The sequence below is a fragment of the Pelodiscus sinensis genome, chromosome 1 (assembly GCF_052426305.1).
Source record: "Pelodiscus sinensis isolate ZL-2025 chromosome 1, ASM5242630v1, whole genome shotgun sequence".
NCBI lineage: Eukaryota > Metazoa > Chordata > Testudines > Trionychidae > Pelodiscus > Pelodiscus sinensis.
In genome coordinates, this window is record NC_143052.1 from 133,342,929 (window position 1) to 133,369,324 (window position 26,396).

Sequence of the window (26,396 nt, forward strand, 5' to 3'; positions counted from 1 at the left end):
CTCTGCACAAAGAAGTGGGTGACACTGGTTAACCAAATTGAAACCACAGCCAGGCACTTTGCCTCTCTCTTGGACTCACCTTTCACTTGAAGGAAAATAGCATGTCACCTTCCTTCTTGTCACTGGCTGAGCCATGAGGAGGAGACATTGTTCCTCCGGCCCTGCATGTGCTACGTAGGAGAAGGAATGCTGGCAGACACAGCAGTTTGAAGGTGCCACAGAGCTTCAGCATAAAGTTCTGTTGGGGAGGGGAATCCATTCAGCATGCCCTACTGCGCTAGGCCTTTGATTTGGCGATGATTTCTTTCCACCCACCAGCTCCCACCGTGCTCCGTGTCACCACTGGTGACTGGCTCCCTGTGGTGAATGTGAGAGTCACCAGGAACATCGACTGCACTGTGACAGCAGAAGAACTGATGGTAAGTAACTTCTGGAATAGCAGCCTTCACACCACCACTGGGTAGGGTGCAGTGAAGGAAGGGAAGAGCCCCTGACTGCTGCCCCCTCCTTTACTGGGACTGACCTGCATCTACTTGGGTCATCAAAGTTCTTCCCTACCCTGATCCTTCTTAGAGTGGGCAGCCTGACAGGATTGCAGCATAAGGCTGTATGGCTGCAGACAAGCTTTCCAATTGGATAACTGAGTGAGTCATACAGCAGCTTAAACAGAGCGGGAGGGATATGTAGGGAGAGCCACAATGCAAAGCAGAGGGGACTGTGTCACAGTTTTCTGGAACTCAAGAAGTAGAATGTTGTCGTTAGGAATTTCACTGGGGCACGATGAATTGGGTTCACTTAAATAAACTCAACATATGTCTAGTACATGCATCGCTCAGCATCATTCTTTTCATCAGTCATCATTTCAGTCTCAATTAGCACGAGCAGCCTGGTCACTCTGATTGTCCCACAAGATTCCTATCCTGTCAGAAGAACAGGCTGAGGTATAAATGGTTGGACTACAGATTGGAGCCAAGATTTTCCAAAAGAGTTAGTGGTTACTCAGTGGAAAGTTACTTGTGAGTGTGTATGGAAGGCCACATTCTCAGCGGATGGAGACCCGTGTAGCTCTATTGAAATCTTTGTTGATTTATGCTGTCTGGGAATCTGGCTCATACTATGTGACTTTCCTTACACTGTATTCTGGACTTAACTGTCTGTCTCAGTAGCTTGAACAAAAGTGGAATCATAGTAAGATTGGTGAGTAGTTGCTCTTTTCCTTGTTGATTTATCTGTACCCCTTCGATAGTTTTCAAGGCCTAGGTTATTATTTTTTTACTATCTGTAATAAAATAAAATAGTTCCTGGCAACTGCAGATAAGGTGGAGGCTCTATTGGCCTAGGTGCTGTATGTTCACGTGGGAAAAGACAGTGCTTATCCCAGAGAGGAGATAATTTAACCATACCACCCAGACAAAGGGTAGGGAAGAACTGAGAGAAGTTAACCCCATATTATAGATGGGGAACTAAGGCACAGAGATTAAGAACCAGATTTCCAAAGAGCTCAATTCCCATATATATTTCTGTGTTAGGTATCAAGCTCCTTTGGGAAATCTGTCCATAGGTAATGGCTGGGGCGAAACTCTAGGAAATCCAGCCCGAGTAAGTTGTGTTAGGTCACTCAGAAGGTAAACACACTAAGTTCCAACCCACACAAGACCAAGCTACTTTGTGTCCAAGTTTCATCTGATTTACCCCACTTTTATTCCCCTGCAACTCTACTGATTTCCATAGCCCGTAAGTGAGAGCAGAATCAGGCCCTGGTCAGGTGTCTGCTTACAGTCAATCATGCAAATACAAATATCAGCAGAGTGTTAAGTCAGTTAAAGAACTTTTCTGATTTAATTGTTTAGTTCTACTGCCTGGAACAATATTGACCCTGCGATATCAATGTAACTGAATACAGACTTCAACCTTCTGGGAAAGTGCAGATATTTCTATTTGTTCATCTTCTTTGCAAAGCTTGTTACTTATTTTCAGCAGCATTTTAATGTGCTCCACTGTTGCCTATTCAGAGCTTACCCAACCACTTCAACAGAGACCAGAGGTGGACGGGTGAACTCGCCACATTTGAGAAGATAGATTACAGGAACATTAACTGGATTTGGGGAGGAGTTTTATATAACTCCTTAATAATTAAAAGCATGTAATCTCTCAGTAAACTTTTACAGACTCCTAAGCACCATTCCTCTCCAGCAGGTGAAACACAATCTGGTCTAATGGCATTATTTGTCGCTGCTCTGCATTATCAGCTAACACCAGATCGAGGTACCTATATAATTAGTACCTGTATAATTAGTAGTAGTAGTACCGTAGCTCCTAGGAGCCACAGTCACGGACGAGAATCCCTTTGGCTGGACGCTGGACACAAAAAAAAAGAAAAAAAGTGCTAACCCAACAAATTCAAGCATCTGTCTGCTGCTCGTGGACTCCAATGATACTTGTGTTTGCCCTTTATTTCCTTAACATTCCTCACAGGGTTGCCACCTTTCTAATTGCACAAAATCAAGCACCATTGCCCCACCTCTCCCATGCTCCTTCTCTGGGGCCATGCCCCACCTCTTTTCTGAGGCCTGCCCCCCCTCTCGTTCCATCATGCACTCTCTCATTTTCACTGAGCTGAGGCGGGAAGTTGGGGTGAAGGCTCCAGGGTGAGGCCAGAAAGGCAGGGCTTAGGATAAAGGAGGGGGCTCTGGAATGGGGCAGAGGGTTGGGGTGTGGGCTCTGGGATGGGACAAGGGGTGAGGAGTTCAGAGTGCAACTGGACTTTTAATGGCTTAGGGTATGTCTACACTACAAAGTTAGTTCGAACTAACGTCCGTTAGTTCGAACTAACTTTCATAGGCGCTACACTAGCGCTCCGTTAGTTCGAATTTAATTCAAACTAACGGAGCGCTTAGTTCCACGAGGATTAAGCCTAGTTCGAACTAGCTAGTTCAAATTAAGGGGTGTGTAGCCCCTTAATTCGAACTAGTGGGAGGCTAGCCCTCCCCAGCTTTCCCTGGTGGCCACTCTGGCCAACACCAGGGAAACTCGTCTGCGCCCCTCCCGGCCCCAGACCCCTTAAAGGGGCACGGGCTGGCTACGGTGCCCGTGCCAGGTGCAAGCCTGTCAGCACCCAGCCAGCAGACCCTGCACCTGGCACGGATCGAGCCACCCACCCAATGCCCCCCAACCCTCCCCCTCTTCCCGGGACCAGGCTGGCGGCTCCCGGGAGCTTGCCTGGGACCACAAGAGGCGGGCACCCACCTGGGCTAGTGCGGAGATCGTGGACCTCGTCCACGATCTCCGCACTAGGCACAGGAAAGTGGCCGGCTTGGGCAAGAGAGTTGCCAGCCTGGCCACCCAGGAGCAGGTGTGCAAGAGAATCAAGGTGGTCCACTGAGACCCCCGACCCTGAGCCCTGAGCTTACAATGGCCGTCCTGGGTCAGACCAAAGGTCCATCTAGCCCAGTAGCCTGTCTGCCGACAGCGGCCAACCCTAGGGACCCTGGAGGGGATGGACCGAAGACAGTGACCAAGCCATTTGTCTCGTGCCATCCCTCTCCAGCCTTCCACAAACCTTGGGCAGGGACACTATTCCTACCCCCTGGCTAATAGCACTCCATGGACCCAACCTCCATGACTTGATCTCACGTCCCTTTAAACTCTGTTCTAGTTCTAGCCTTCACAGCCTCCTGCAGCAAGGAGTTCCACAGGTTGACTCTTTGCTTTGTGAAGAAGAACTTTCTGTTACTAGTTTGAAGCCTGCTACCCATTCCTTTCCTTTGGTGTCCTCTAGTCCTTCTTTATGGGAACTAATGAAGAACTTTTCTGTATGCACCCTCTCCACCCAACTCCTGCTTTTAGAGACCTCTATCCTATCCCCCCTAAGTCTCCACTTTTCTAAACTGAAAAGTTCCAGTCTCTTTAGCCTCTCTTCATATGGGACCTGTTCCCAACCCCTGATCATTTTAGTTGCCCTCCCCTCTCCCAGCCTCTCTCTTCCCCTCTCCCACCTCCTTTTCCCAGTCTCCCCCAGTTTTGTTCAATAAAGACAGATTCCATTTTGGAAGACACGTTATCTTTATTTTGTACATCAAGAAGAGGGGCTAGGGAAGGGTAAGTGGAAGGAGGTGAGGGAGGAATGGGGCACGAGCCCCTGATGGGGAGGACTGGGCTGGCTCTGCAGGCTTCTGGGGGTGGAAGCTCTCCTGCAGCCCCCGAATTGCCCCCTCTCCCCAGATGGCAGCCTGCAGCAAGTGCAGCCGGGCTGATGGCTGAGTGCTGTGATGTGCCCAGTGTGGGCACTCAGGGCACTCCAAGCCAGGATTGCTTTGCAAGCGGGGCACCCCTGAGAACTGTCTGTCCGGGGTGGGGGTCGGGACCCTTTAAGCACAGCCCTCGGCTAGCCTGAGACAGCATCTCCACGCTCTAAGTCCTTCTCTGATGCCCTGCCGGCACTGCTTCTGGCCATCCTTAAGCCTGCTTCAGGGTCCACTTAATGTGGACGCGCTAGTTCGAATTAGCAAAACGCTAATTCGAACTAGTTTTTAGTTCTAGATGCATTAGTTCGAATTAGCTTAGTTCAAATTAACTAATTAACTTTAAACTAGGTTTGTCGGGGGCAGGTGAGCAAAGCCCACAGGTAAGTGCTGAATGTGCGGGACTGGGAGATGGGTTGGAAATGGGGGGGACTACGGCCTATAATGGCAAGGAGAAAGGAGGGTCAGGGCACAACAGGGAGGCAAGATCAAATCAGTATCTTAGATGCCTATATACAAATGCGAGAAGTATGGGTAATAAGCAGGAAGAACTGGAATTGCTAACCAATAAATACAACTATGATATCATTGGTATTACAGAAACCTGGTGGGATGGGACGCATGATTGGAATGTTGGTATGGAAGGGTACGGCTTGCTCAGGAAGGACAGACAGGGAAAAAAGGGAGGAGGGGTTGCCTTGTATATTAAAAATGTACACACTTGGACTGAAGTGGAGATGAATGTAGGAGATAGCTGTGTAGAGAGTCTCTGGGTTAAGCTAAAAGGGGTAAAAAACGAGGGTGATATCATGCTAGGAGTCTACTACAGGCCACCTAGCCAGGTGGAAGAGGTGGATGAGGCCTTTTTTAAACAATTAACAAAACTATCCAAAGCCCAAGATTTGGTGGTGATGGGGGACTTCAACTATCCAGACATATGTTGGGAAACTAACACAGCGAGGCACAGGCTATCCAATAAGTTTCTGGACTGCATTGGAGACAACTTTCTGTTTCAGAAGGTTGAAAAAGCTACCAGAGGAGAAGCTGTTCTGGATTTGGTTTTAACAAATAGGGAGGAACTAGTTGAGAACTTGAAAGTGGAAGACAGTATAGGGGACAGTGATCACGAAATAATAGAGTTCATGATCTTAAGGAAAGGTAGAAGGGAGACCAGCACAATTGAGGTAATGGATTTCAGGAAGGCAGATTTTGATAAGCTCAGAGAACTTGTAGGTAAGGTCCCATGGGAAGCAAGACTGAAGGGAAAAACAACTGAGGAGAGTTGGAAGTATTTCAAAGGGACGTTGTTAAGGGCCCAAAAGCAAACAATTCCGCTGTGTAGGAAAGATAGAAAATATGGCAAAAGACCAGCTTGGCTTAACAAGGAGATCTTGCATGATCTCAAAATAAAAAAGGAGTCTCATAAAAAATGGAAATTAGGACAAATAACAAAGGATGAATATAGGCAAGCAACACGGGAATGCAGGGGCAAGATTAGAAAGGCAAAGGCACAAAATGAGATCAAATTAGCTACAGGCATAAAGGGAAACAAGAAGACCTTTTATAAATACATTAAAAGCAAGAGGAAGACCAAGGACAGGGTAGGCCCACTGCTTAGTGAGGAGGGAGAAGCAGTAACAGGAAACTTGGAAATGGCGGAGATGCTCAATGACTTCTTTGTTTCGGTCTTCACCGAGAAGTCTGGAGGTGTGCCTAACGTAGTGAATACAAGCAGAGAGAGGGTAAGTTTAGAAGATAGGATACACAAAGAACAAGTTAAAAATCACTTAGGAAAGTTAGATGTCAGCAAGTCACCAGGTCCTGATGAAATGCATCCCAGGATACTCAAGGAGCTGATAGAGGAGGTATCTGAGCCTTTAGCTATGATCTTTGAAAAATCATGGCAGACAGGGGAGATTCCAGAAGACTGGAAAAGGGCAAATATTGTGCCCATCTATAAAAAGGGGAATAAGAACAACCCAGGAAACTATAGACCGGTCAGTTTAACGTCTGTCCCAGGGAAGATAATGGAGCAGGTAATTAAGGAAATCATATGCAAACACTTGGAAGGTAATAAAGTGATAGGGAATAGCCAGCATGGGTTTGTGAAGAACAAGTCATGCCAAACTAATCTGATAGCTTTCTTTGATAAGATAACGAGCCTTGTGGATAAGGGAGAAGCGGTGGATGTCATATACCTAGACTTTAGTAAGGCATTTGATATGGTCTCGCATGATATTCTTATTGATAAACTAGGCAAATATAACTTAGATAGGGCCACGATAAGGTGGGTGCATAATTGGCTAGATAACCGTAGTCAGAGAGTGGTTGTTAACAGTTCTAAATCCTGCTGGAAAGGGATAACAAGTGGAGTTCCTCAAGGGTCTGTTTTGGGACCCGTACTGTTCAATATCTTCATCAATGATGTAGATATTGGGATAGAGAGTACGCTTATTAAGTTTGCAGATGATACCAAACTGGGTGGGGTTGCGACTTCTTTGGAGGATAGGGACATAATTCAGAATGACCTTAGCAAGTTAGAGAAATGGTCGGAGGTAAACAGGATGAGGTTTAATAGAGAGAAATGCAAAGTGCTCCACTTAGGAAGGAACAATCAGTTCCATACATACAAGATGGGAAGCGACTGTCTAGGAAGGAGCATGGCGGAAAGGGATCTAGGGGTCATAGTGGACCACAAGTTGAATATGAGTCAACAGTGTGATGCTGTTGCAAAAAAAGCAAATATGATTCTAGGTTGTATTAACAGGTGTGTTGTAAGCAAAACTCGTGAAGTCATTCTGCCGCTCTACTCTGCACTAGTTAGGCCTCAGCTGGAGTACTGTGTCCAGTTCTGGGCGCCACATTTCAAGAAAGATGTGGAGAAATTGGAAAGGGTACAGAGAAGAGCGACAAGAATGATTAAAGGTTTAGAGAACATGACCTATGAAGCCAGGCTTCATGAACTGGGCTTGTTTAGTTTGGAAAAAAGAAGATTAAGGGGGGACATGATAGCGGCTTTCAAATATCTAAAAGGGTGTCACAAGGAGGAAGGCGAAAATTTGTTCCTCTTGGTTTCTGAGGACAGGACAAGGAGTAATGGGCTTAAAGTGCAGCAGGGGAGGTTTAGATTGGACATTAGGAAAAAATTCCTAACTGTCAGGGTGGTCAAATATTGGAATAAATTGCCAAGGGAGGTGGTGGAATCTCCCTCTCTGGAGATATTTAAGAACAGGTTAGATAGACATCTGTCAGGGATGGTGTAGACGGAGCTTGATCCTGCCTTGAGGGCAGGGGGCTGGACTCGATGACCTCTCGAGGTCCCTTCCAGTCCTATGATTCTATGATTCTATGATTCTATGAATTAGCCCTGTAGTGTAGACATATCCTTAGTCAGCAGTCCTGGCCAGAGATGCAAGGGTCCCTTTTTGACCAAACCTGTCTGGCTAAAAAGTGGAAACCTGGAAAACCAAATTTCTGGCCCCAGAAAAACGTTCAACTTTTGAACAGTTTAGCAGAATATATTTTACAGCTGTGTCTAGAATTTGCATGGTGTTTTGCTACTGCTGATTTCCACTGACAGGACAACCCGGAAGCATTCAGTCCTTGCATTGGAAATGAGAGATTAAATAAAGCTGATCAAAACAGTGTTTCAATTGTGAAATTTGTTGACAAAGGTGAAAATATCTTTTTCCCCCTTGACCAGCTCCATACAGAATGGGATTGCTTTGCAAACATTAATAGCATAAATATCACAACATACACACGAGGAAAGTTGGGTGTTACTGTCCCCTTTTGATAGATGGGTAGGTTGAGGTGAAGAGAAGTTAATTGACTTGCCCAAGGCCACAAGATAATCTATAACACACTCAGGGTTGAAACCCAGGAGTTCTGATGCTCAGTCATTTGCTTTAACCGTTGGATTGGGCTTTCAGGGTGTGTCTAGACTACATGCCTCCGTCGACGGTTTCACGAGGCTTACCTGTGCCGATCAAGAAAGGCTTCTTTGTCGGCGCGTCGCGTCCAGACTGCCCCGATCTGCCGACAAACAGCTGATCGGCAGAGCGGGGCAGCCATTTAAATTTAAATGAAGCCGCGATTATTTTAATCGCGGCTTCATTTCCCTCTGCTGATCTGGCTAATCTACATGCATCTGTCGACGGAGGCATGTAGTTTAGACGTACCCTCAGTCACATCCCAGTAAATGTTGGTCACTCTATAAAGCAAAGGGAGCAATATCAGGCTGCAAAGATGTTAGGATTGAAAGTTTTATTCTTTTTTATATTTGTATTTTAGGTTTAATAATGTAGTAATGTAAGGTAATATATATAATCATATTTAATATTGTAGTAAGTCAAATCCTTTAGTTAAGTATATATTGCCTATATTTCCTTGTTCTAACGTTTAGTAAGTAAAGAGTCAGGATCTCATATTGTGTTAAATATTGAAGGCCCGGGCCTTCGATGTGACTTTTTTGATTTTGCTTTTGCTTAATATAAAACAGTACTGTTTACTTTTGAAGGATTTTGTGAAAGACTGTTTGTGTGAATGAGATATGGTGTGAAGGTCATCGTTAAAGCCAGATGGTCAAGAGAGAAGGAGGAGAATGCAGGGTGAAGACAAACTGTAAAAGACAGACTGAGAAGAAACATATTGGTATCAGAAAAACCAACAGTGCATACCCATGGTCAGGAATTGATCAGACTGGCAGAAATGATGACTCTAAGGCTGTGTCTAGACTGGCAAGTTTTTCCGGAAAATCAGCCGCTTTTCCGGAAAAACTTGCCAGCTGTCTACACTGGCCGCTTGAATTTCCGGAAAAGCACTGACGATCTCATGTAAGATTGTCAGTGCTTTTCCGGAAATACTATCCCCTTGCTCCTGTTCGGGCAAAAGTCTTTTTCTGAAAGACTTTTGTGCAAAAGGGCCAGTGTACAGTACTGTTTTCTGCAAAAAAGCCCCAATCGCGAAAATGGCGATCGGGGCTTTTTTGCGGAAAAGCGCATCTAGATTGGCCACGGACGCTTTTCCGCAAAAAGTGCTTTTGCAGAAAAGCGTCCTGCCAATCTAGACGTGCTTTTCCGAAAATGCTTTTAACAGAAAACTTTTCCGTTAAAAGCATTTTCGGAAAATCATGCCAGTGTAGACGTAGCCTAAAGGTGAAAGGCGGGCACCCCTAAAAGCAACTGATTAACAATCCAGGACAGGATGAGCCTTCAAGAGATGTTTGGGAACGATTGACATCAACAAGATAACTTTCCGGTCACAGGCTGACAGAGCGGAATCCATTGATTTCAACGGAGAAAAGGATTATAAAAGCAGGGTGCTTTGCTATGGAACTTTGGGTTTGTCTTGCCACCAACTCCAGAAGAGCATCGGCTCGATCTACTGACAAAGGCCCTGCTCTCCCTCTGTGTTCAATCTAGCTTGCCATTAGACTGATACAGAATCTGGACTGGTAACTATAACTATAACAGAATCTGGCAAGACTGTGTGTGTGTGTATGGTGTTTGTGTGCGTGGTTGAAAAGCCGATGCAGCTGTTGTATTCTCAATAAATGCGGCGTACTGCCTTTTCCCCTATAAAAGATCTTGCGTGCTTCGTTTAAGCAGATAAGAAAGAGAGCAGTAACGGTGTAAGAGACAGCATTCTCCGGTCCATCCTGTCTAACCTTCACTACACATGAACCAAGTTGAACAAATTTTGGAATAATTCCTTATGCATCGTTTTTTAGTCTCATTTCCTACAGTCCAGTTGAAGCATATCCTATTTCATGATGTAGAAACTACTAGATGCGGGCTTGGATGAAGGCATCAATCAGACTCCAAACTGGTCACAGAGCAAACTGAGGTGAGCATCATTGTGCATGCAGCTAAGTTCTGTTAAGAATGAACAAAAACCCACCCACCCATACCTGCTAACTTGGAGGTTTCTATGATGCTAATACTTAGTGGGTGGATTCTCTATTGTTCTAACCTTACTCCTACACCTACTCGGGGTAGAAAATATCTTTTGCAAGGGGTGCCAGACTAGCTGGTTATTTAATTCATGCCGTAGAAACTTTCTAGCCAAACCTCATGTTTGCTCCTACAGCTGCTCCTCTTCTCGTTGAAGAAGTGGCAGTGAGAGATTTTAGGCTATACACAGAGGAAGACGTGGCCCTCCAGTGGGAACAATGTCTTTCTCCGGGCTTTTCACTCTGAAATAAAATTCCTCTCACCAGGAAAACTTAAGTCAGCAATGACTTGTCTCCCTGAAACACTGCTTCAGCCTCAGGGTTGAAGGCTAAGCAGCACCCATTGCCTGGCCTGATTATACAGTTGATTACAAGATAATCCCTTGAATATTTCATGCAGGAATGAGCGTGCAGTGTCCGGGCAGTGGAGTAACATGAGCAGCTGAGTTGCAGCTTTAAAAAAAAAAAATCCCTACTTACCTTCCACCAGGTACCACAGCAGAGTCTTGCAGACACAAACTGAACTGTTTGCAGCAGAAAGAGACCAGGAACCTTTAATCCCTGAGCATTGTCTTTTGACACAGAGCTGAGTCTGATCTAAAGCTCAGCTCTTCCGTTTGTGTTTTCTCCTTCCTGGCCTTCTCGTGAGTTTTATGAGTGACTGTGCCTGTTGCTGATCCTTTATGAAAGAGCAGCAAAAGATGCTGAAATTCCAACGAAGAGGCACCCTGGGCTCTCAGGTTGTGGGTGATTGTTTTCCTTCCCGCTGTGCTGGTGATTACTGAAACAGAAGGGCTGGCTAATTAGCTGCAGTGTGTAGTTTGCTTAAAGCAGGCTCAAGCTGGGATGGAAATAGCTCTTAGTACTATCCACAAATTAAGCCAGTTCAGAACCAGGAGCAGATTATACACACTATCAACCCAGCCACAGAGACAGCCTCTTAGTACTGTTGCAACTTCCAGCCAAAGCCCTCACTGCAACATGGAAGCACGAACACACGGTAAGTTTATCCTCTGCTTCTTTGCTAATTGTCCATGAGACAAAGTAATTGAGTGGGAGGGAGGGCAGGGAATATTTTGATTGGACTCAATCTGTTTTCCTTCAGTAGATTTTATTTTTCATGGACCAATAACTGGTAAAAAAAAAAAAAGTCTTCATGGAGTTATAAGCATAGCTTGGTTTTTAATGGCAGAATATAAACGTCAGACTTCAAAAATAAGTCACTGGACGGTGCGTACGACCTTTGTGAGAAAGCAAGTAGTAATACGCTTAAGCAAGTAGAGGTAGTAATATTTTGTGTTGGATTTTTCTCTCTTTTTCAGTGTTTTCCTTACTATAGATATAATTGAGAGAGAGAACATTTAGATTTCTATACAAAACAAGTCTACTCAATGTATAAAACATGCAAAGTTTGAATCCTTCATGTATAAGTTTTGACTCATGTTTATCGTTAATATTGCTGAGCCATTCACTGTTACCTTTATTGCTGTAGTTAAAAATTCAACAGTTGTTTCTAGTATAAGATTTCAGGGGGTTATATCTTTACTCCAAACTTTTAAGATTCCTCTTGATATATGGGAGAGAGAGACTATGCCATCCCCAACTTGCCCCCTCTGCAAAATGATTATTCTTGCAATGTTCTTCATGTTGCAATCCATATTGCAAAGTTGTCCTTAAGATTCTGGGCCTGACGTTGATGCTGCTAACACATTTTAGACCACGGTTACCCGCACTGTTTTTGATAGAAAAATATTGCCAATTTACATCAGGGCACATGAAAATCTGGCTTTGTAGGCAGCTTTGTGGGGGTTGTGATGGAGAGATCAGTTTCAGAAATCACACACTCTGTGTACCTATATGGATGGCTTGGCTCCCTTCTTTCGAAAGGTCCCCGGATCAATGATCTGTTGTGTCACAGAATGTCATTGCTTGAACAGGGATGGTCAGTTTCTAATCCCAGGGATGGGAAGCGCACTGTGCACCTCCCAAATTCTATCCTGGACCTCTGCAGCAGACATAGTGGTGCATGGTGGATGTGCAGTGCACAGCTGAAACTAGACGCTGACTTCGCTCAGTGTGCCTCATTTATGAAACTAGCTTCTGTGTAAATGCAGTAGATGTTCATAACAGGGCATGAATTCTTATAGATTATTCCCAGGAGCCCCTCATACCATTCCCCCATCCAACAAGCTATAAAAACATCAGAGAGATTGAAAATATTTACTGGAGCTCTGCTCTGGCTTAAATTTAGCCAGAGCTGTCAATGCTATGAACCCACTGCAGTGGAAGAAGTCTGATGCACAAGACAGATATCATTCTCTTTTCTCCTGCCCAAGCAAACCGACACTCTCCCCCATGCACATACCCTGTTCATGTGTCTGGCATACCATATGGCCAACATTTAAAGCGGAAAGGACAAAACATGGAAAGTCTTGAATATCAAGTGCAACTGCCTAAATGCTAGTTTTACGGAGACTTTACTGTAACAGCAGTCAAGCACAGTGGGGACTTTCTAGGCCAACAAAACCTGCCAGAAGCAAGCACGCTCTGCGACAGATACTGTCCCACAACTAGAAAATGAACTCTGGTATTTTCCATAAGGCACCCACACATCCGATTCCAAACACCAGCACAACATCAACAGCACACAGCAGTGCTCAATTGACGTCTGCTGGGTCATACTACAGCTATATCACTTGACAGAGTTTGTGTGTCTGTCCATCTGTGAGTCTGTTTGATCAAGAACTCCTTCTAAACGGTAAGAGCGAGGAGCACCAAATGCGGTAGGCAGCTTCCACTCACAATAACTTAAAGCAAGGTCAGGGTTTGGTTGTGCCAGGACAATGGGATGTGCTTGGAATACGATTGTTCCTCATAAAACGTGAAGGGAGGTGTCTGCAAGCAGGCACAGTTATACTGCAGAATGATCACAAGGAGGTGAGATCACTGGTAAGAGAGTGGCTGGCTGGAGGCGAGGCTCTGGATGTTGTCGGACAATGTACATGAGTAAGGTTCCCATGCTACGAGCCTCCCACTAGGCAGCATGACCTCCTCCCCTTACCCTGGCCAGCACTAGGGATCCACCAGTTGGGCATCATGGCCCTGAGCCCTTCCTACCTGCCATCCCCCTGCCCTTACTGCTGCACCTCCAGTCCCTGCCCTGAGCCCATGTGCATGAAGGCTCTAGCTTCCTCAACAGCAATCTTGCTGCTATAGAAAATACTCATGTTCTCTGCTCTCTGTTGCTTCCACATGAGGCACTGCCAGCAAAGAGCCATGCTCCCACTAGGCTGCCCTTCTTAGTGAGCCAAGCTGCAATGCAGCTGGGAATGAGGCACTTGCAGCTCCTGAGTCGCAGGTCTTCGCATATTCTTTCTAGACCAGCACGGACTTATAAGAATCATTAGGGTCTCTTATGCCAATAACGTTTCCATAGTCAGAGACTATTCAGTGTGTTTACAGAAGAGATCATGGACTCATGAACAAACCACCTGTCATTGTGTAGGTGACCTGCCTATTACAAGCCCCTTGAAATTTTATAATCCTAAGAGTGGAGGTCTAAAGTGCGTAATGTGTTAAAATTATATCTGGTAAACAACTCCCCAAAACAGAGTTACAAGAGAAAGAGTTTTGTGTTTAATATACTCCCATGAACATCTCATAAGACTCATCTAGGCTACATTCCTCTGTCAAAAGAGAAATGTAAATGAGCCCAATTGAAAGTGCAAATGAAGTGGAGATTTAAATATCTTGCGCTTCATTTGCATATTTGCGTCCGATTGCTGTTTTGAAAAAGGGTTTTTAGAAAGTGAAAGCACAGTCTACACAGGGTTCTTTTTTTTAAAAAAAGCACCCCTTTTCAAAAGAACCCGTACTCCTGAAAAAATGAGGAGCATGAGTTCTTTCAAAAAAGAGGGTTTTTTTTGAAAGATCCCCATCTAGACTGCAGTTTCACTTTTGAAAAACCCTTTTTCAAAACAGCAATTGGATGTGAATATGCAAATGAAGCACGGGATATTTAAATCTCTGCTTCATTTGCACTTTAGTTTGGGCTCATTTACATTCCTCTTTCAACAGAGGAATATAGGTTAGACGAGCCCATAGGGATCAAAGAAACTAGTGACAGACTAGATCTCTTCCATCATCAAGATCACCTTGATGGGGTCAATTCAGGACAAATCCCTGTAGCACAAATTCTAGTGATTTGCTCAGTGTAGCTTTTCAGCCTTCAAAGAAGAATAAAAAAAACTATAATCCATAGGAAGAATTTAGTATTTATTTCTTTGGAAAGAGAAAGAAGGGCTGGAGCACATGACCTATGAGGAGAGGCTGAGGGATTTGGGCTTGTTTATTCTGCAGAAGAGAAGAGTGAGGGGGGATTTGATAGCAGCCTTCTATTTCCTGAAGGGAGGTTCCAAAGAGGATGGAGAGAGGCTGTTCTCAGTGGTGACAGATGGCAGAACAAGGAGCAATGGTCTCAAGTTACAGTGGTAGAGGTCTAGGTTGGATATTAGGAAAAACTATTTCCCTAGGAGGGTGGTGAAGCACTGGAATGGGTTCCCTAGGGAGGTGGTGGAATCTCCATCCCTAGAGGTTTTTAAGTCTTGGCCTGACAAAGCCCTGGCTGGGATGATTGAGTTGGGATTGGTCCTGCCTTGGGCTGGGGGCTGGACTTGATGACTTCCTGAGGTCTCTTCCAGCTCTATGGTTCTATGGTTCTAATGCTCTCCATTCAGGCCATGGTGTGTCCGTAGAACTACTGTGGGTACTGGCTACTGAAGATTGCAGCCAGAGCCCAGAAATCTACACCACAGTTCAACAGCCCTACAACGTGAGCCTTGTGATCCTGAGTCCATTGGCAAAGGCCAACAACAGGTTTTGGTCTATACTGCACTTTGATTGGACTTGGACATGTAGATCTGTTCCTGGATATGCCATTCTCAAAATCAGGTCTGTAGTTGGAATTTAGGAATCCCTTTCAGACACTGTTTCTAAACATTCCCGCAAGCATGCAACTGAAATGTTCTGCTATGATCATTCCTGCCAGTAAGCTCTTCCTTGAGAACGACTGTAGAATGCAAATGCTAAGGGTTTGATGGCCTAAAGCAGGGCTACTCAACTTTGGAAGTCCCGAGAGCCACAATGATACTCACAGCACATGCCAAGGGCTGCAACTTAAGTGTGGTTTCATGTACAGGCAAATATATATGCAAATGTATGCAAATAGCTTATTTCACACTGATGGGCATGAATACAAAGCACTTCCCACAATACCCCGGTACTCCTGGCACTTCCTCTCTAGGGGCTAGACACACCAACACTCTGTACCTGTCTGTTCCAGCCAGGCCATCTGCTTGCATCTTTCAATGCTTATCCCACCCGGGAGATGCCCTGCCAATGCAGAACATTTTCCCAGGGGAGGCAATGTTCAAAGGATCCCACCCACAGGCTGTGCATTGCACTCCATGTAAAACCAAACTGCACTGGGGGCCGCAAACAAACAGGTCGCAGGCTGCATGCAGCCCACAGGCCATGTGTTGAGTAGCTCTGGCCTCAGGCCCATAGAATGGGACAAGAAGCACCTGGAGAGAGGCCTTGTGGAACCATCGGCAGATGCAATTTAACATCAAACTAATTCATATCAAATCATTTTTGGGGTGTCAGCTGAACACACTGAAATGTTTTGATTAGAGTTGAACCAACTCCAAATTAAATATTTTGTTTAGATTTCCTTAACAGAAAATCAATTTTTTTTCCTGCTCAAAAATCAAAATTTGTTCTGGGAAAATTTTGATTTTGAAGTTGCTGCATTTTCCATTAAAAAAATTGACTGAAAATTCCCAAATGACCTTCACTGCTCCCCATTGTGAGTCCAGGATTCACTATCTGCCTCACAGTGAAAGTGAATTTGGTTTATAGCAATTAAAAATGTTCTGCTGTATCTGACCGAGGCTCAGCTAAAAGACAAAGAATACTCAAGTCTCATATGAATACTCAGAATCTCATATGGTCTTATGAGATGTCCAAGGCTTACAGTGAAAATATTGGAGAAATACCTTTTGCATCCTCTGGGACCGAAACTTCCACTTATTAATTATATTCCTGGAAATTTCCCTCATGGCTTCATTATAGGCTTCATTAAAGGAAGTCAAGTGTGAGTCTTCTTGAGTGCCTAAGGAAAGCTGGAGGGTGAGAAATAAGTTCTGCTGACTTCCATTTGATGCTTGTTCTAACTAAGGGAGATTAATCACTATCTTTTATTTTTAAGCCCTTCCATTTTTGGCATTTTGCTAATTGTTCTTTTTACCTGATAGTTGCAGCCAGATAAAGCCAGCCTTTGGAAAGGACATACAAGAGCGGCCGTGGCAAATTCTCTTTCCATTTCTGTGTTCGTAGAACTAGTACAGGTGCTGGTTAGTCAAGGTTTGAGTAGTAGCTTCTCAGGGTACGTCCACACTGCAGTTAAATACCCACAGCTTGGCCATGCCAGTTGACTTGAGCTTGCAGAGTTCAGGCTGCAAAACTGTTAATTGCAGCGTACACGTTTGGGCTCAGGCTTCAGCCCAATCTTCGGGACCCTCCCACCTTGCAGGGAGCAGGGATAGCTGACTCCACCACCATTCTGTCCCTGCTGAAAGCAGAAGGATCTGCTTTCAGGACAGAGATACAAAGCAAAAGGGGGAGGTGCTCCTGCCATCAGTGATCTCCACAAGGGACAGATGCAAACCATTATGGGACTCTCATATTTTCCAGAGCAGGAAGGTGGTGAAGAGATGGACCACTCTTTTCTCAGAGCTTTGCCACGGGGAAAAGGCACTCCCGAGAGCCATTCCATTGCATTCTCTCCTGAGCTTGGAGATGCCAGGGCAGCTGTCACATGTTCTCATTCCTCTATTGAAGGGAGAGTGCTGTAATACATAGATGCTGCCTAGACTAGGGTACAAGAATGTGCTATAGGTGCCCCGACTCCCTGGCCTTGTGGGAAAAACTCCCTTTGGCTTCTCTGGTGTGGCTTCATGATGGCAGTAGCTCCTCTCATCAGACCCACAGGGGGAGGCTCATGCCCATGATGCTTTGTTGCCCTCTAGTGGTGAGCCATGGAGGTTGATGAACCTTCTACCACCTTGACTAATGTATCTGGGTCTTATTTTAGGTATTAGAGACTCATGCTTTAAAAACCAGAGGTCCCAGGATGAGCTGCTGCTCTCAGTGATACAACCAGGGGGTATTGTGTTATATGTGGTGGCCCATGCAGTGATTTGAGCATAGGGGATCAACTTCTATCTGTGACCACCATTAGAGGGGGCAGTGCATTCTGTGTGTGTTACATAGCCTGGAACCTCCAGGTACCCTTCACCATTACTGTGTTTTTCTATAATGCCAGTGGAGTGTGATTGGCACTGTGCCTTTTCTATCTATAATTAAGTACTCTTTGTGCTACACACTTACAGCTGTGCATGGCCCTACCACACATACACCCATGTATCTAAGGTTGCAGAGGGAAAGTGTCTTATATTGTTGACAAGTCTCAGAGGAGTAGTTGGGTTTGTCAGTGTCTGCAAAAACAACTAAGAGTCCAGTGGCACCTTGAAGACTAAACACATCCGATGAAGTGGTTTTTATCCATGCAAACTTATTTCCAAATAAATCAATTAATCTATAAGGTGCCACAAGACTTCTCCTTGCTATTGTTATATTTTTGTTTGTTTGTTTAATAGTTAGAAACTATGTCAATACAAGAGATGGATCATGACTGTGATCCCAGATTGATAGGCCTTGGCCAGAGTTAATGGCTTGCTTAGAAGGCCCATTCAATGTAAGTTTGGAATTTAACATGCCAGAATCAGGTACGAGGTGTGAGCCTAAAATGTGAAACTTCCGGGAGATCAGCCATTCGTCTTAGATTTCTGCTGCCTTCACCCCCAGTAGATTTTGGTTACATCAAACTGGACCTGAAATCTCAGAGCTTTCAGGTCAGGATAAAAGCTGGAACCATACTAGCAGGGCCAGGGTTGGCTCCAATGATCAGGCATTCAAGTCTTCTGAAATTCAAAATCCAGGTTTTGATATTTCTGATTTCTCTCAACTCTGATCAATACATGGAAAATCCAGAGGAGATGTTGAACAATGAAACAATGACGGAAACACCTTTATGAAATATGTTTGGTTGCAATGCAGCTGTGCTATGCAAAATGCAGAATATTTGTTCAGATGTTCACACACAAATATCTGGCTTTCATTTTGGCTTTTTTATGCTCATCTTCCCATACTCAGGTCCTGTGCAAGTTGGCAGAGAGTTCCTATGATGACCTTCACTGACTTGGTCACTTCCAGACATATCTGCACAGAAAGTTCATGTATAGACCTCTCACAGTTTTGTCTTTGACCCTCAGATATTCCTTTAACGCCTTCACATCCTACCCAAAATGGGAAACAAAGAACAGAATCGATGGGGAGCTCCTCAGCTTACAACAACAAATACCTCACGGTTCCTCAAACCCGGTGCTCTGTGCATTTTGGCAGAATCAATGGGGCTTTTGAGCCATCTGGCTGCATGGAGACTCACAATAAATCTGTAAGTAGGATTATGATCATTGACTTATTCCTTTGATGCTTAAAGGTGGGGTGAGGGAGAGACAGAGAGAGTTAGAGGGACTATTAAATGTGCCTTCTATGTTTTACATACGTGACTGTATTATGAAAAGTAATTACGCAAAAAATGCCACTTCCTTGCTCAGCAAATCTGCTCCCTCTGTCTATTCTGAATGACGGCTACTGACTCTAGCCTCTGTCTTATGTTTGTACTCCTGTTTGCTTGTAGGAGGCAACACAGCTCAGAGAGAGGGAGCTGGATTCTGTTCCCTCTTGTGCACCATCAGCAGAGTTGTTAACCACTTTCAGATCGGTAGCAAACCCATGCATGGTCACAGGCTGCTCAAATCCCCGCACCCCTCCCCCCAGTCAAAGCCTACCTAGACTCTACACTTTCTTCCATGCCTCCACCCCTGCTCTGCCCGCAGCCATGCCTCTACTCTGGCCCTTCCCCCAAAGTCCCCCCCCCCCGCTCCTCCTCCCTCCCTCCATGGAACAGCTCACTACAGCACTCAGAAGGAGCTGGAAGGGAGGGTGAGGAAAGGCTGGTGGGCGTGGGGGCGAGGGGGGAGCTTGGTTGCTGGTGGGTGCTAAGCATCCACTACTGCGTCTGTGTCAGTGAGGGCAGAATCTGAAGACAGTGCAATCTTGAATGCAGAACCTTCATTCGGGGTGGAAAATAGACCTTGACCTGCAGACCCTGGGATAAGTTTGCAGGCCTTGTCATTAGAACACATACCACAATTAGCGTTTCCAACTATCTAATCAAGCAAACCTAAAGACCCTTGCCCCTCCTCCTGCCCCATCTCTTCCCTGAGGCCATTCCCCTTCTCTGAAGCCCCACCCCCAGCCATTCCATCCTTCTCACTCCGTATTTCTCTCTCTCACACCCTTAGTAACTATCACAAGGATGGGGCAAGGGTTTGTGGTGTAGGCTTTAGGCTGGGCTGAGGGGTTCGGAGCTTGGGAAGAGGCTCTGGGCAGAGCCTAGGGCAGGGGTTGGGGTGCAGTAGATGGATGGGGTGCAGGCTCTAGGAGAGAGTTTGAGTGCAGTAGAAGGCACAGGGCAGGGGCAGGGGTTCAGAGCGCTGGATGGGGTGTAGGATGTTGGCTCAAGGAGGGGGCACAGGGCAGTGTGGGTCCAGAAAGGAGGCATGTAGAGTGTGGGCTCCAAGAGGGAGTTTGGGTGCTTTCCACACAGCTCCCATTGGCTGCAGTTCTTGGCCAGTCAGAGCTGCAGACTCAGTGCCAAAGATGGGGGCAGTTCTCAGAGACCCTGTACATCCCACCCCCCAGAGGCTGAAGGGTTGTGCCAGCCATTTCTGGGGGTGGCATGGCATCAGAGCAAGCAGGGAGCCAGCCTTAACCTGGCTGCACCACCAGACTTTTAGCACCCCAAAAATATCCCATATTTGCTTCTGTAGTCTTTGGGAGATTAAACCCAATTCTGGAAAACTCCCAGCGAAAACAGGAGGGTTGGCAGCCCTAACCACCATACTCCGTGATCGATTTACCTTCTAAACTGTATGCCATTGTTCTGCAATCACCCAGAAACATGGAACCAAGGTGCTATTTTTAGAGTCAGTTTTCTAAGCAAAACAGCATGTTGCACCTACAAGACACTGATTTCTTTGGCGAGAGTGAGAACGAATGAAAGTACAGGCAGAATGAGAGAGGCTGTGGGAAGAATATATAATCATTTAAAGTTCATTCTTTTCATAATTAAAAACAATTTTTTTACTAGCAGTTCTAGAGATTAAAACAAAATGAATAAGCAGCTAACAAATTCTTCAGTTGCAAAACCTCCTATGAGAGCAGGAAAGCATTGCAAAATTAGGGCTTCCCCCTGTTCTCATTGTAGTTTATGGGAAATTTGCCACTCACTTTAGGGCCTGGTCCTAATGCACAGATGTGGCAAAATATCTTTGCCGTGTGTGTGTCAGGGAGAGAGAGAGAAAGAGATCTCCAGTCTGCACAGTCCAGCTCTCTGTGAAGGTGCAGCAGCAGCATCCCTTTGATGTTGCTATGGTGACCTCTCAGGTGGCAACTGCTGGGATGAGGCACCTGGGTACCTACAGATGATAAACAGGAAAACACCCTCAGCAACTCCTCTACCAAAACTGTGCTCATTCCTTTTCCTTCTGGGCTCTGTGTGCTTCTCTCATTTCACCACGCACCCACGTATAAAGAAGAGGGGGATAACACTTGAAGATTATCTTCTCTAGAGCCAGCTAATGGATTTCCCTGGATTGCTGCTGGTGCCAATGGCCAGGGAATGGTGACGACTTACCTATGAAGTGTGTTGCATGAAGTTTTCTGGAAGGGAGGCTGGGCATCTGAGATCTGGTGTTTTCATTGTGGCAGGAATGGATCCAGAGAATCTGCAGGGACTGCCTGTGAGTACAGTGTGAAAAGGACTCAGGCTATAGAATGGGAACATGTTATAAAATGTTGTCTCCAAAGTATTTTTAACCTGCATGTGTAAATCTAGTGGTAAAGGGGACATGCAGACCGTGTATGTGTAGCATATGTATAGTGTGCAAAGGGAGAAAAATGAAAGCAATCCAGTCTGTGCATGAAAGGGTTGCATGCAGGGAGACCAAGGAGGTTGATAGCAGATGCGTGTGGAGCTAGGAAGTGAAACTTAGCTATGGGAGAGATGAACATGGGAGGTGTCAGCACGCAATTCATATCCACATGCATAGTTGTTCAGATCAGTAACTATCAGTGTTCACGCACAGTAAAAACCTGGGCAATTCCCATTTAAAAAACATCAACAGTACACTCTTCAGTTCCTTTTCCCATTCTCAAATACCTCCTTTCACAAGCTCCATGTTTTGACCCCAATCCCAAACAAACAATATGTAAACTTAAAGCTGGCCATGTTATTTGCTTAAAAGATAATATATTCCCATCCAAGCTGCCATAGCTTTCATAAACTACTTGTACCTAGTTCTGCATTGGAGTGTAGGTAAACTAGCCATGAAGTTAGATTGCAAAGGGTGGCAGTGAAAGATGGTTTTCTATACAGTTTAGGATAATGTATGTGAATGGGTAATCTATGTTGTGAGTAACAACAAGCAGTTCTATGGCACCTTAGGCTATGTCTACATTAGGGAGTGGTTTTGAAATAAATTATTTCAAAATAATAACTCCCACATAACTATTCTGCAATAAGCTTATTCCTCTTTGCAAGCAGAAGTTATTGTTTCAAAATAACAAGCTCTTTATTTCGAAATAACAGGCTTGATAGTGTGGACAATTGCCTTATGTCATGTCAAAATAAAGGGAGACTGACAAAGACATGGTGAGCTTTCATAGGTAAAATTTACTTCATCAGACGAGTTGGAGTGGAAATTACAGAATCCATAGTATATATAATAGCAAAAGCAACCAATTGTAAGACCAGTGTTAATGATGCTAATTGAGTCAGTTACAAGTTCCACACTATTAACTTGGGCTTGAATAAAGATACTAACTAGTTGACACATTACAAAGGCAATTTTAAAAGCCTTTGATATTTGCATTTACACATCAAAAGCTATGAATGAGACACATCCAGCCTGACTCAATTAGCATCCATTAACACTGGTCCTACAATGGACAGGTAACTGCTTTTGCTATCCTATATACTCTGCATTCTGTAATTTCCACTCCAGTTCATCTGATGAAATGGATTTTACCCATGAAAGCTCATGATTATGATATACTAGCAGATGTACCCAGTGTTGCTCAGATCTGTTATGGAAGTAATCTTTTGGGGGATTTTTGGAAAATAAATGAAAAACATACGCTTTATTTCAATGATTGTATTTTTTAAAAAATGAAGGGAAATGAAGGCTGGAGTGAGGGTTTGGGGGTAAGGAGAGTCTTTGGACAGATGGTTGGGAACTGGGGGGTGCTTAAGGCAAGGGGTGATGGCCTCAAGGCAGGGGGAAGGAAATGGAGGTGCAGAAGTCAAGGAAGGTAGGAGGTAGGACTCATGGTAGTGAGCTCAGGACAGGAGGCTGGGAGATGAGGGGGGATTACTGGGGCCACCCATGGCAGCAGGGTGGCATTGCTCTGGCAGTGGCTCTTCCCAGGGGATCCTGGCAGTGCTTTCTGGCTGGCAATTCCTCCTGAGGGATTGGGGCTATGCTCCCCAGAGGGCGGCTCCTTCTAGGAGGGGGGATCCAGGTCTGCGTGCTTGTCAGGTGGCGGTTGGGGTTCTGCAGGCCAGCCCTGGCCTCCAGCTGCACCCCCCGGCCTGCAGTTTGTTTGGGGAAGAGGGGCAACCCCTGGCCTGCAACTGCTCCAAGGGGGGGGCCTTCCTTTTGGGGCAGTGGCCACCTGGACCTGCAGCCTGTTGTTTGGGGACAATGCTCTGCAGGCTGGCCTTGCCATCCAGTGACCCCTCTACAGCCTCCCTCCAGTGGTTACCTGCACCTTCAGGCTGTCTGGGATGAGGGGAGGCACAGGGGGGATTCCCCCCCTCACACACACATCTTGCAGGCTGGCTGCAGGAGGAGCCAGGCTCTGGGGGTTGCCCCCTCCTCTAGCAGGTTCCAGCTCTGGGGCAGGGAAGCTCCTTACACAGTTTGGAGTCTGGCAAGATAGAGGAGCCTCAGCCCTGCTGGCCACTCTCTTTGTGGTGCAGCTGCTCCCAGGGGCTGCTCTAAGTATCATGCCCCTCCTGTCTGTGCCTCTCCCTTTCACGTCCCTCCAGTCTCTGCCCCCTCCCTTTCCATGTTATGGAAAATAGCCCCATTCCCAGCACTTCCTGTTTTCCAGGCACAACCAGACCCTGACCTGGGTTTAAGTTTGAGTAAGAGGAAGCTGCATACTGCATTTGGCGGTCCTTGCTCTTACAGTTTAGGAGAAATTCCTGAACAAATGGACAAACAGATGCACAGACAGATATGGACACGCTCTAAGGGTGTGTCTAGACTACAGGGTTTTTTCGAAATAAGTGGCCTTTTATGGAAAAAACTATCCCTGCGTCTAGACTGCTGCCGCGTTCTTTTGAAAGTAAATCGAAAGAACATGGCAGTTTTTTCGATCACGGAAAACCTCATTTTACGAGGAAGAACGCCTTTTTTTGAAAGTGCTTTTTCGAAAAAAGGCGCTAAATAATGCAAACTGTGCTTTTTCGGAAGAGAGCATCCAGACTGCCTGGGTGCTATCTTTCAAAAAAGCGACTTGCTTTTTCAAAAGTACTGGTTGTAGTCTAGACTTTTTTTTTGAAAGAGGCTTTTTCAAAAGTATCTTTTGAAAAAGCCTCTTTCGAAAGAGGCTTGCAGTCTAGATGTAGCCTAAATTATATAAGAAGGTTTGTTAGTCTCTACGGTGCCACAGGACTGCTTGTTTTTAAAGTTACTGACTAGCATGGCTACCCCTCTGAGACTATGTTGTGAGTGACGGTTCTACATTTGGGATTATATTTTAATATAGAAATTACAGAATTGGAATCCATGTTGATGTACTATGGCTGTGGTTGGAGCTGAGGCTGCATGGCCTAAGGCAGAGATATGTGAACTCTGGAAAGAAAGTAACTGAGATGGAGAAGGGAAACTGATGTGGCAGACAGTCTGTTGAATGGCTTTGCATTCCCTTTCTTTTAATGGTGCATGTTGGTGGCTCATGCAGGCTACCAATCTTCTCTCAAAATTAATTACAATGTACGTCAATACTGATATGGTTTATAGTCATAGCTGGGCATGGGAGAGCTACTCTTTCTAACATCCACTCCTCAACCTTCTTGTCTCCTATATACCCTCTGCCCAGCCCAGCCCTGCCCAGCCCTGTTTCTCCTCCTGTGCCCCAAAGAGCTGAACTCCATGTCCCAGCTCAGACCTCTGATTGCTGCCCGGCACAAACAGTCCATGTTCCCCAGGAGCACCGTGTCGCTTTACAACATATTCCCAGGCCATAATATATAGACAGAGGATGCTCTGCAGTGCTCAATCCGAGCTCTTGCTCCTATTGCGCCTTGCCCATCTCTACAGTTACTCCTCTTTGTTTACTCAGCTAAGGCTTTCGTGTGCTTGTACAAGAGAGGCCCTGAGCACAGCTCCTTACTTGGGCGTTTTGTTTCTTTCCCTGAGACTTGTCTATTTCTCTTTCAGATAATTAACAATTACCTGGATGGGTCCCAAGGGGAGGCCAGAGGTGGGATATCCCCAGGTGGGATGCATTTTAGGGACAGCAAGAGGAAAGTGGATTACGTCTTAGTCTATCATTACCGGAAGCGCGCTTCTCAGCACCAGCGAGTCGGTGGCTCCCTAGGTCCCTTGCACAGACCTTCCGCCTTGGCTATTGTTTCTAATGGGGAGATGGGGAAAAGCCACTCTCAGCAGCCGCAAAACCAGGGCCTGAATGCATCTCAGCAGCAACGTGTGCAGCCAGTTCCTCAGCTGATCGAGATGAGCCCACTGGATGCCCTAGAGGACGAGAAATGGGAGCAGAGGGAGGAGTATGAGTACAACTTGGTGGAAGCCGGACTGGAGATAGAAAAAGACATTGAGGTAAGAGCACAAGGGGCAGTCCTTCAGCATGGCACTGGACTTCCCATCAGCAAAGAGCTGTCTTGGTTTAGCACTGAAAAGAAGTCTGTGGGGAGAAGAAATCCTGTTTAGTAAGTAGAAAGTAGGACACTGTTAAGTTAAACAACTTGGATTCTGTTAGTTCCCTCCCCCTCTACCCCCAGCAAAAGGCAATACTGAGCAAAAGCCCATTGCAGCACAAAGAGTTATGGCTTAGTGCAGGCAAAGGTTTCAGTTCTATAATGATATACATTAACTATCCATGTTACAGAAACATTGTACTTATTGATGGTGAATATAAGGGACAGCCAAGCTTTACCTCCTGGCTCTCTTCAGATGCAGATTGTAGGCTGGACTATCCTCTCCTCTCACCCTGATTCAAAGCCCCCTGATGTTCATGGACACCCTTTCATTGATTTCAAACCAGCGTGACTCCTCTGCTGTTGCTCTTGCCTAGGGATATGTCTGCCTAATAGCTGAAAGGAATGATTCCCAACCTGCCAGAGTGAGCATGCTCAAAGTAGCAATGTGGCAGGAGCGCATTCCTGCCGGACTCTCTAGGAAGGTACTAGGGCGGCGAACCTACTTGTGGCCTGTTCTGCCAAATGTGTCTACCTGAGCTGGGACTCGCACAACCCAACCTGGTGTAGATTTCCCCTTCAACTAGTGCAAATGAGGAAAATCAAGCCCTGTGTTGTACAGTAATTCCTCATTTAACACTATAGATATGTTTCAGAAAATGATTGTGCTCAGTGAAAATGTGTTATGCAGGGTCAATTTTCCCATTGAAAATAATGGAAAAGGTGGGGGTTGCGTTTCAAGCGGTGGTGTCTGTTGGGACTGGGACATAAGGTTATGGTTGAAAGGGGACTGGGTTACAGCAGGGAGGGGAGGTGTTTGGCTCTGGGAAGGGAAGGGGAGGGGAGGAGGGAGAGGGGAGGGGGACTGGGATGGGAGTATGCCCCTGTGACAGATCTGCTGGGACCCGCACTGCGTCCAGTGGCGGGGGGAGGAGGGTGGCCGGGGAATAGCGCGGTGAGCAGCGAACCCTCCGCTGCTTTGCAGGGAGGCGAGGGAAGCCCTGTGCAG

General features: G+C 45.7%; 1 protein-coding gene across 1 annotated transcript in view; it reads left to right on the forward strand.

Moving 5' to 3' along the window:
- The first annotated feature begins 296 nt into the window (after positions 1-296).
- The window catches only part of ANO2 (anoctamin 2), a 292,358-nt gene continuing 266,258 nt past the window's right edge, over positions 297-26,396 (forward strand). The window contains exons 1-4 of the mRNA XM_006128152.4: positions 297-419; positions 16,509-16,617; positions 18,588-18,769; positions 24,891-25,289. Of these exons, the coding sequence (XP_006128214.3) occupies positions 297-419; positions 16,509-16,617; positions 18,588-18,769; positions 24,891-25,289 (813 nt within the window). The remainder of the gene's footprint in view (positions 420-16,508; positions 16,618-18,587; positions 18,770-24,890; positions 25,290-26,396) is intronic.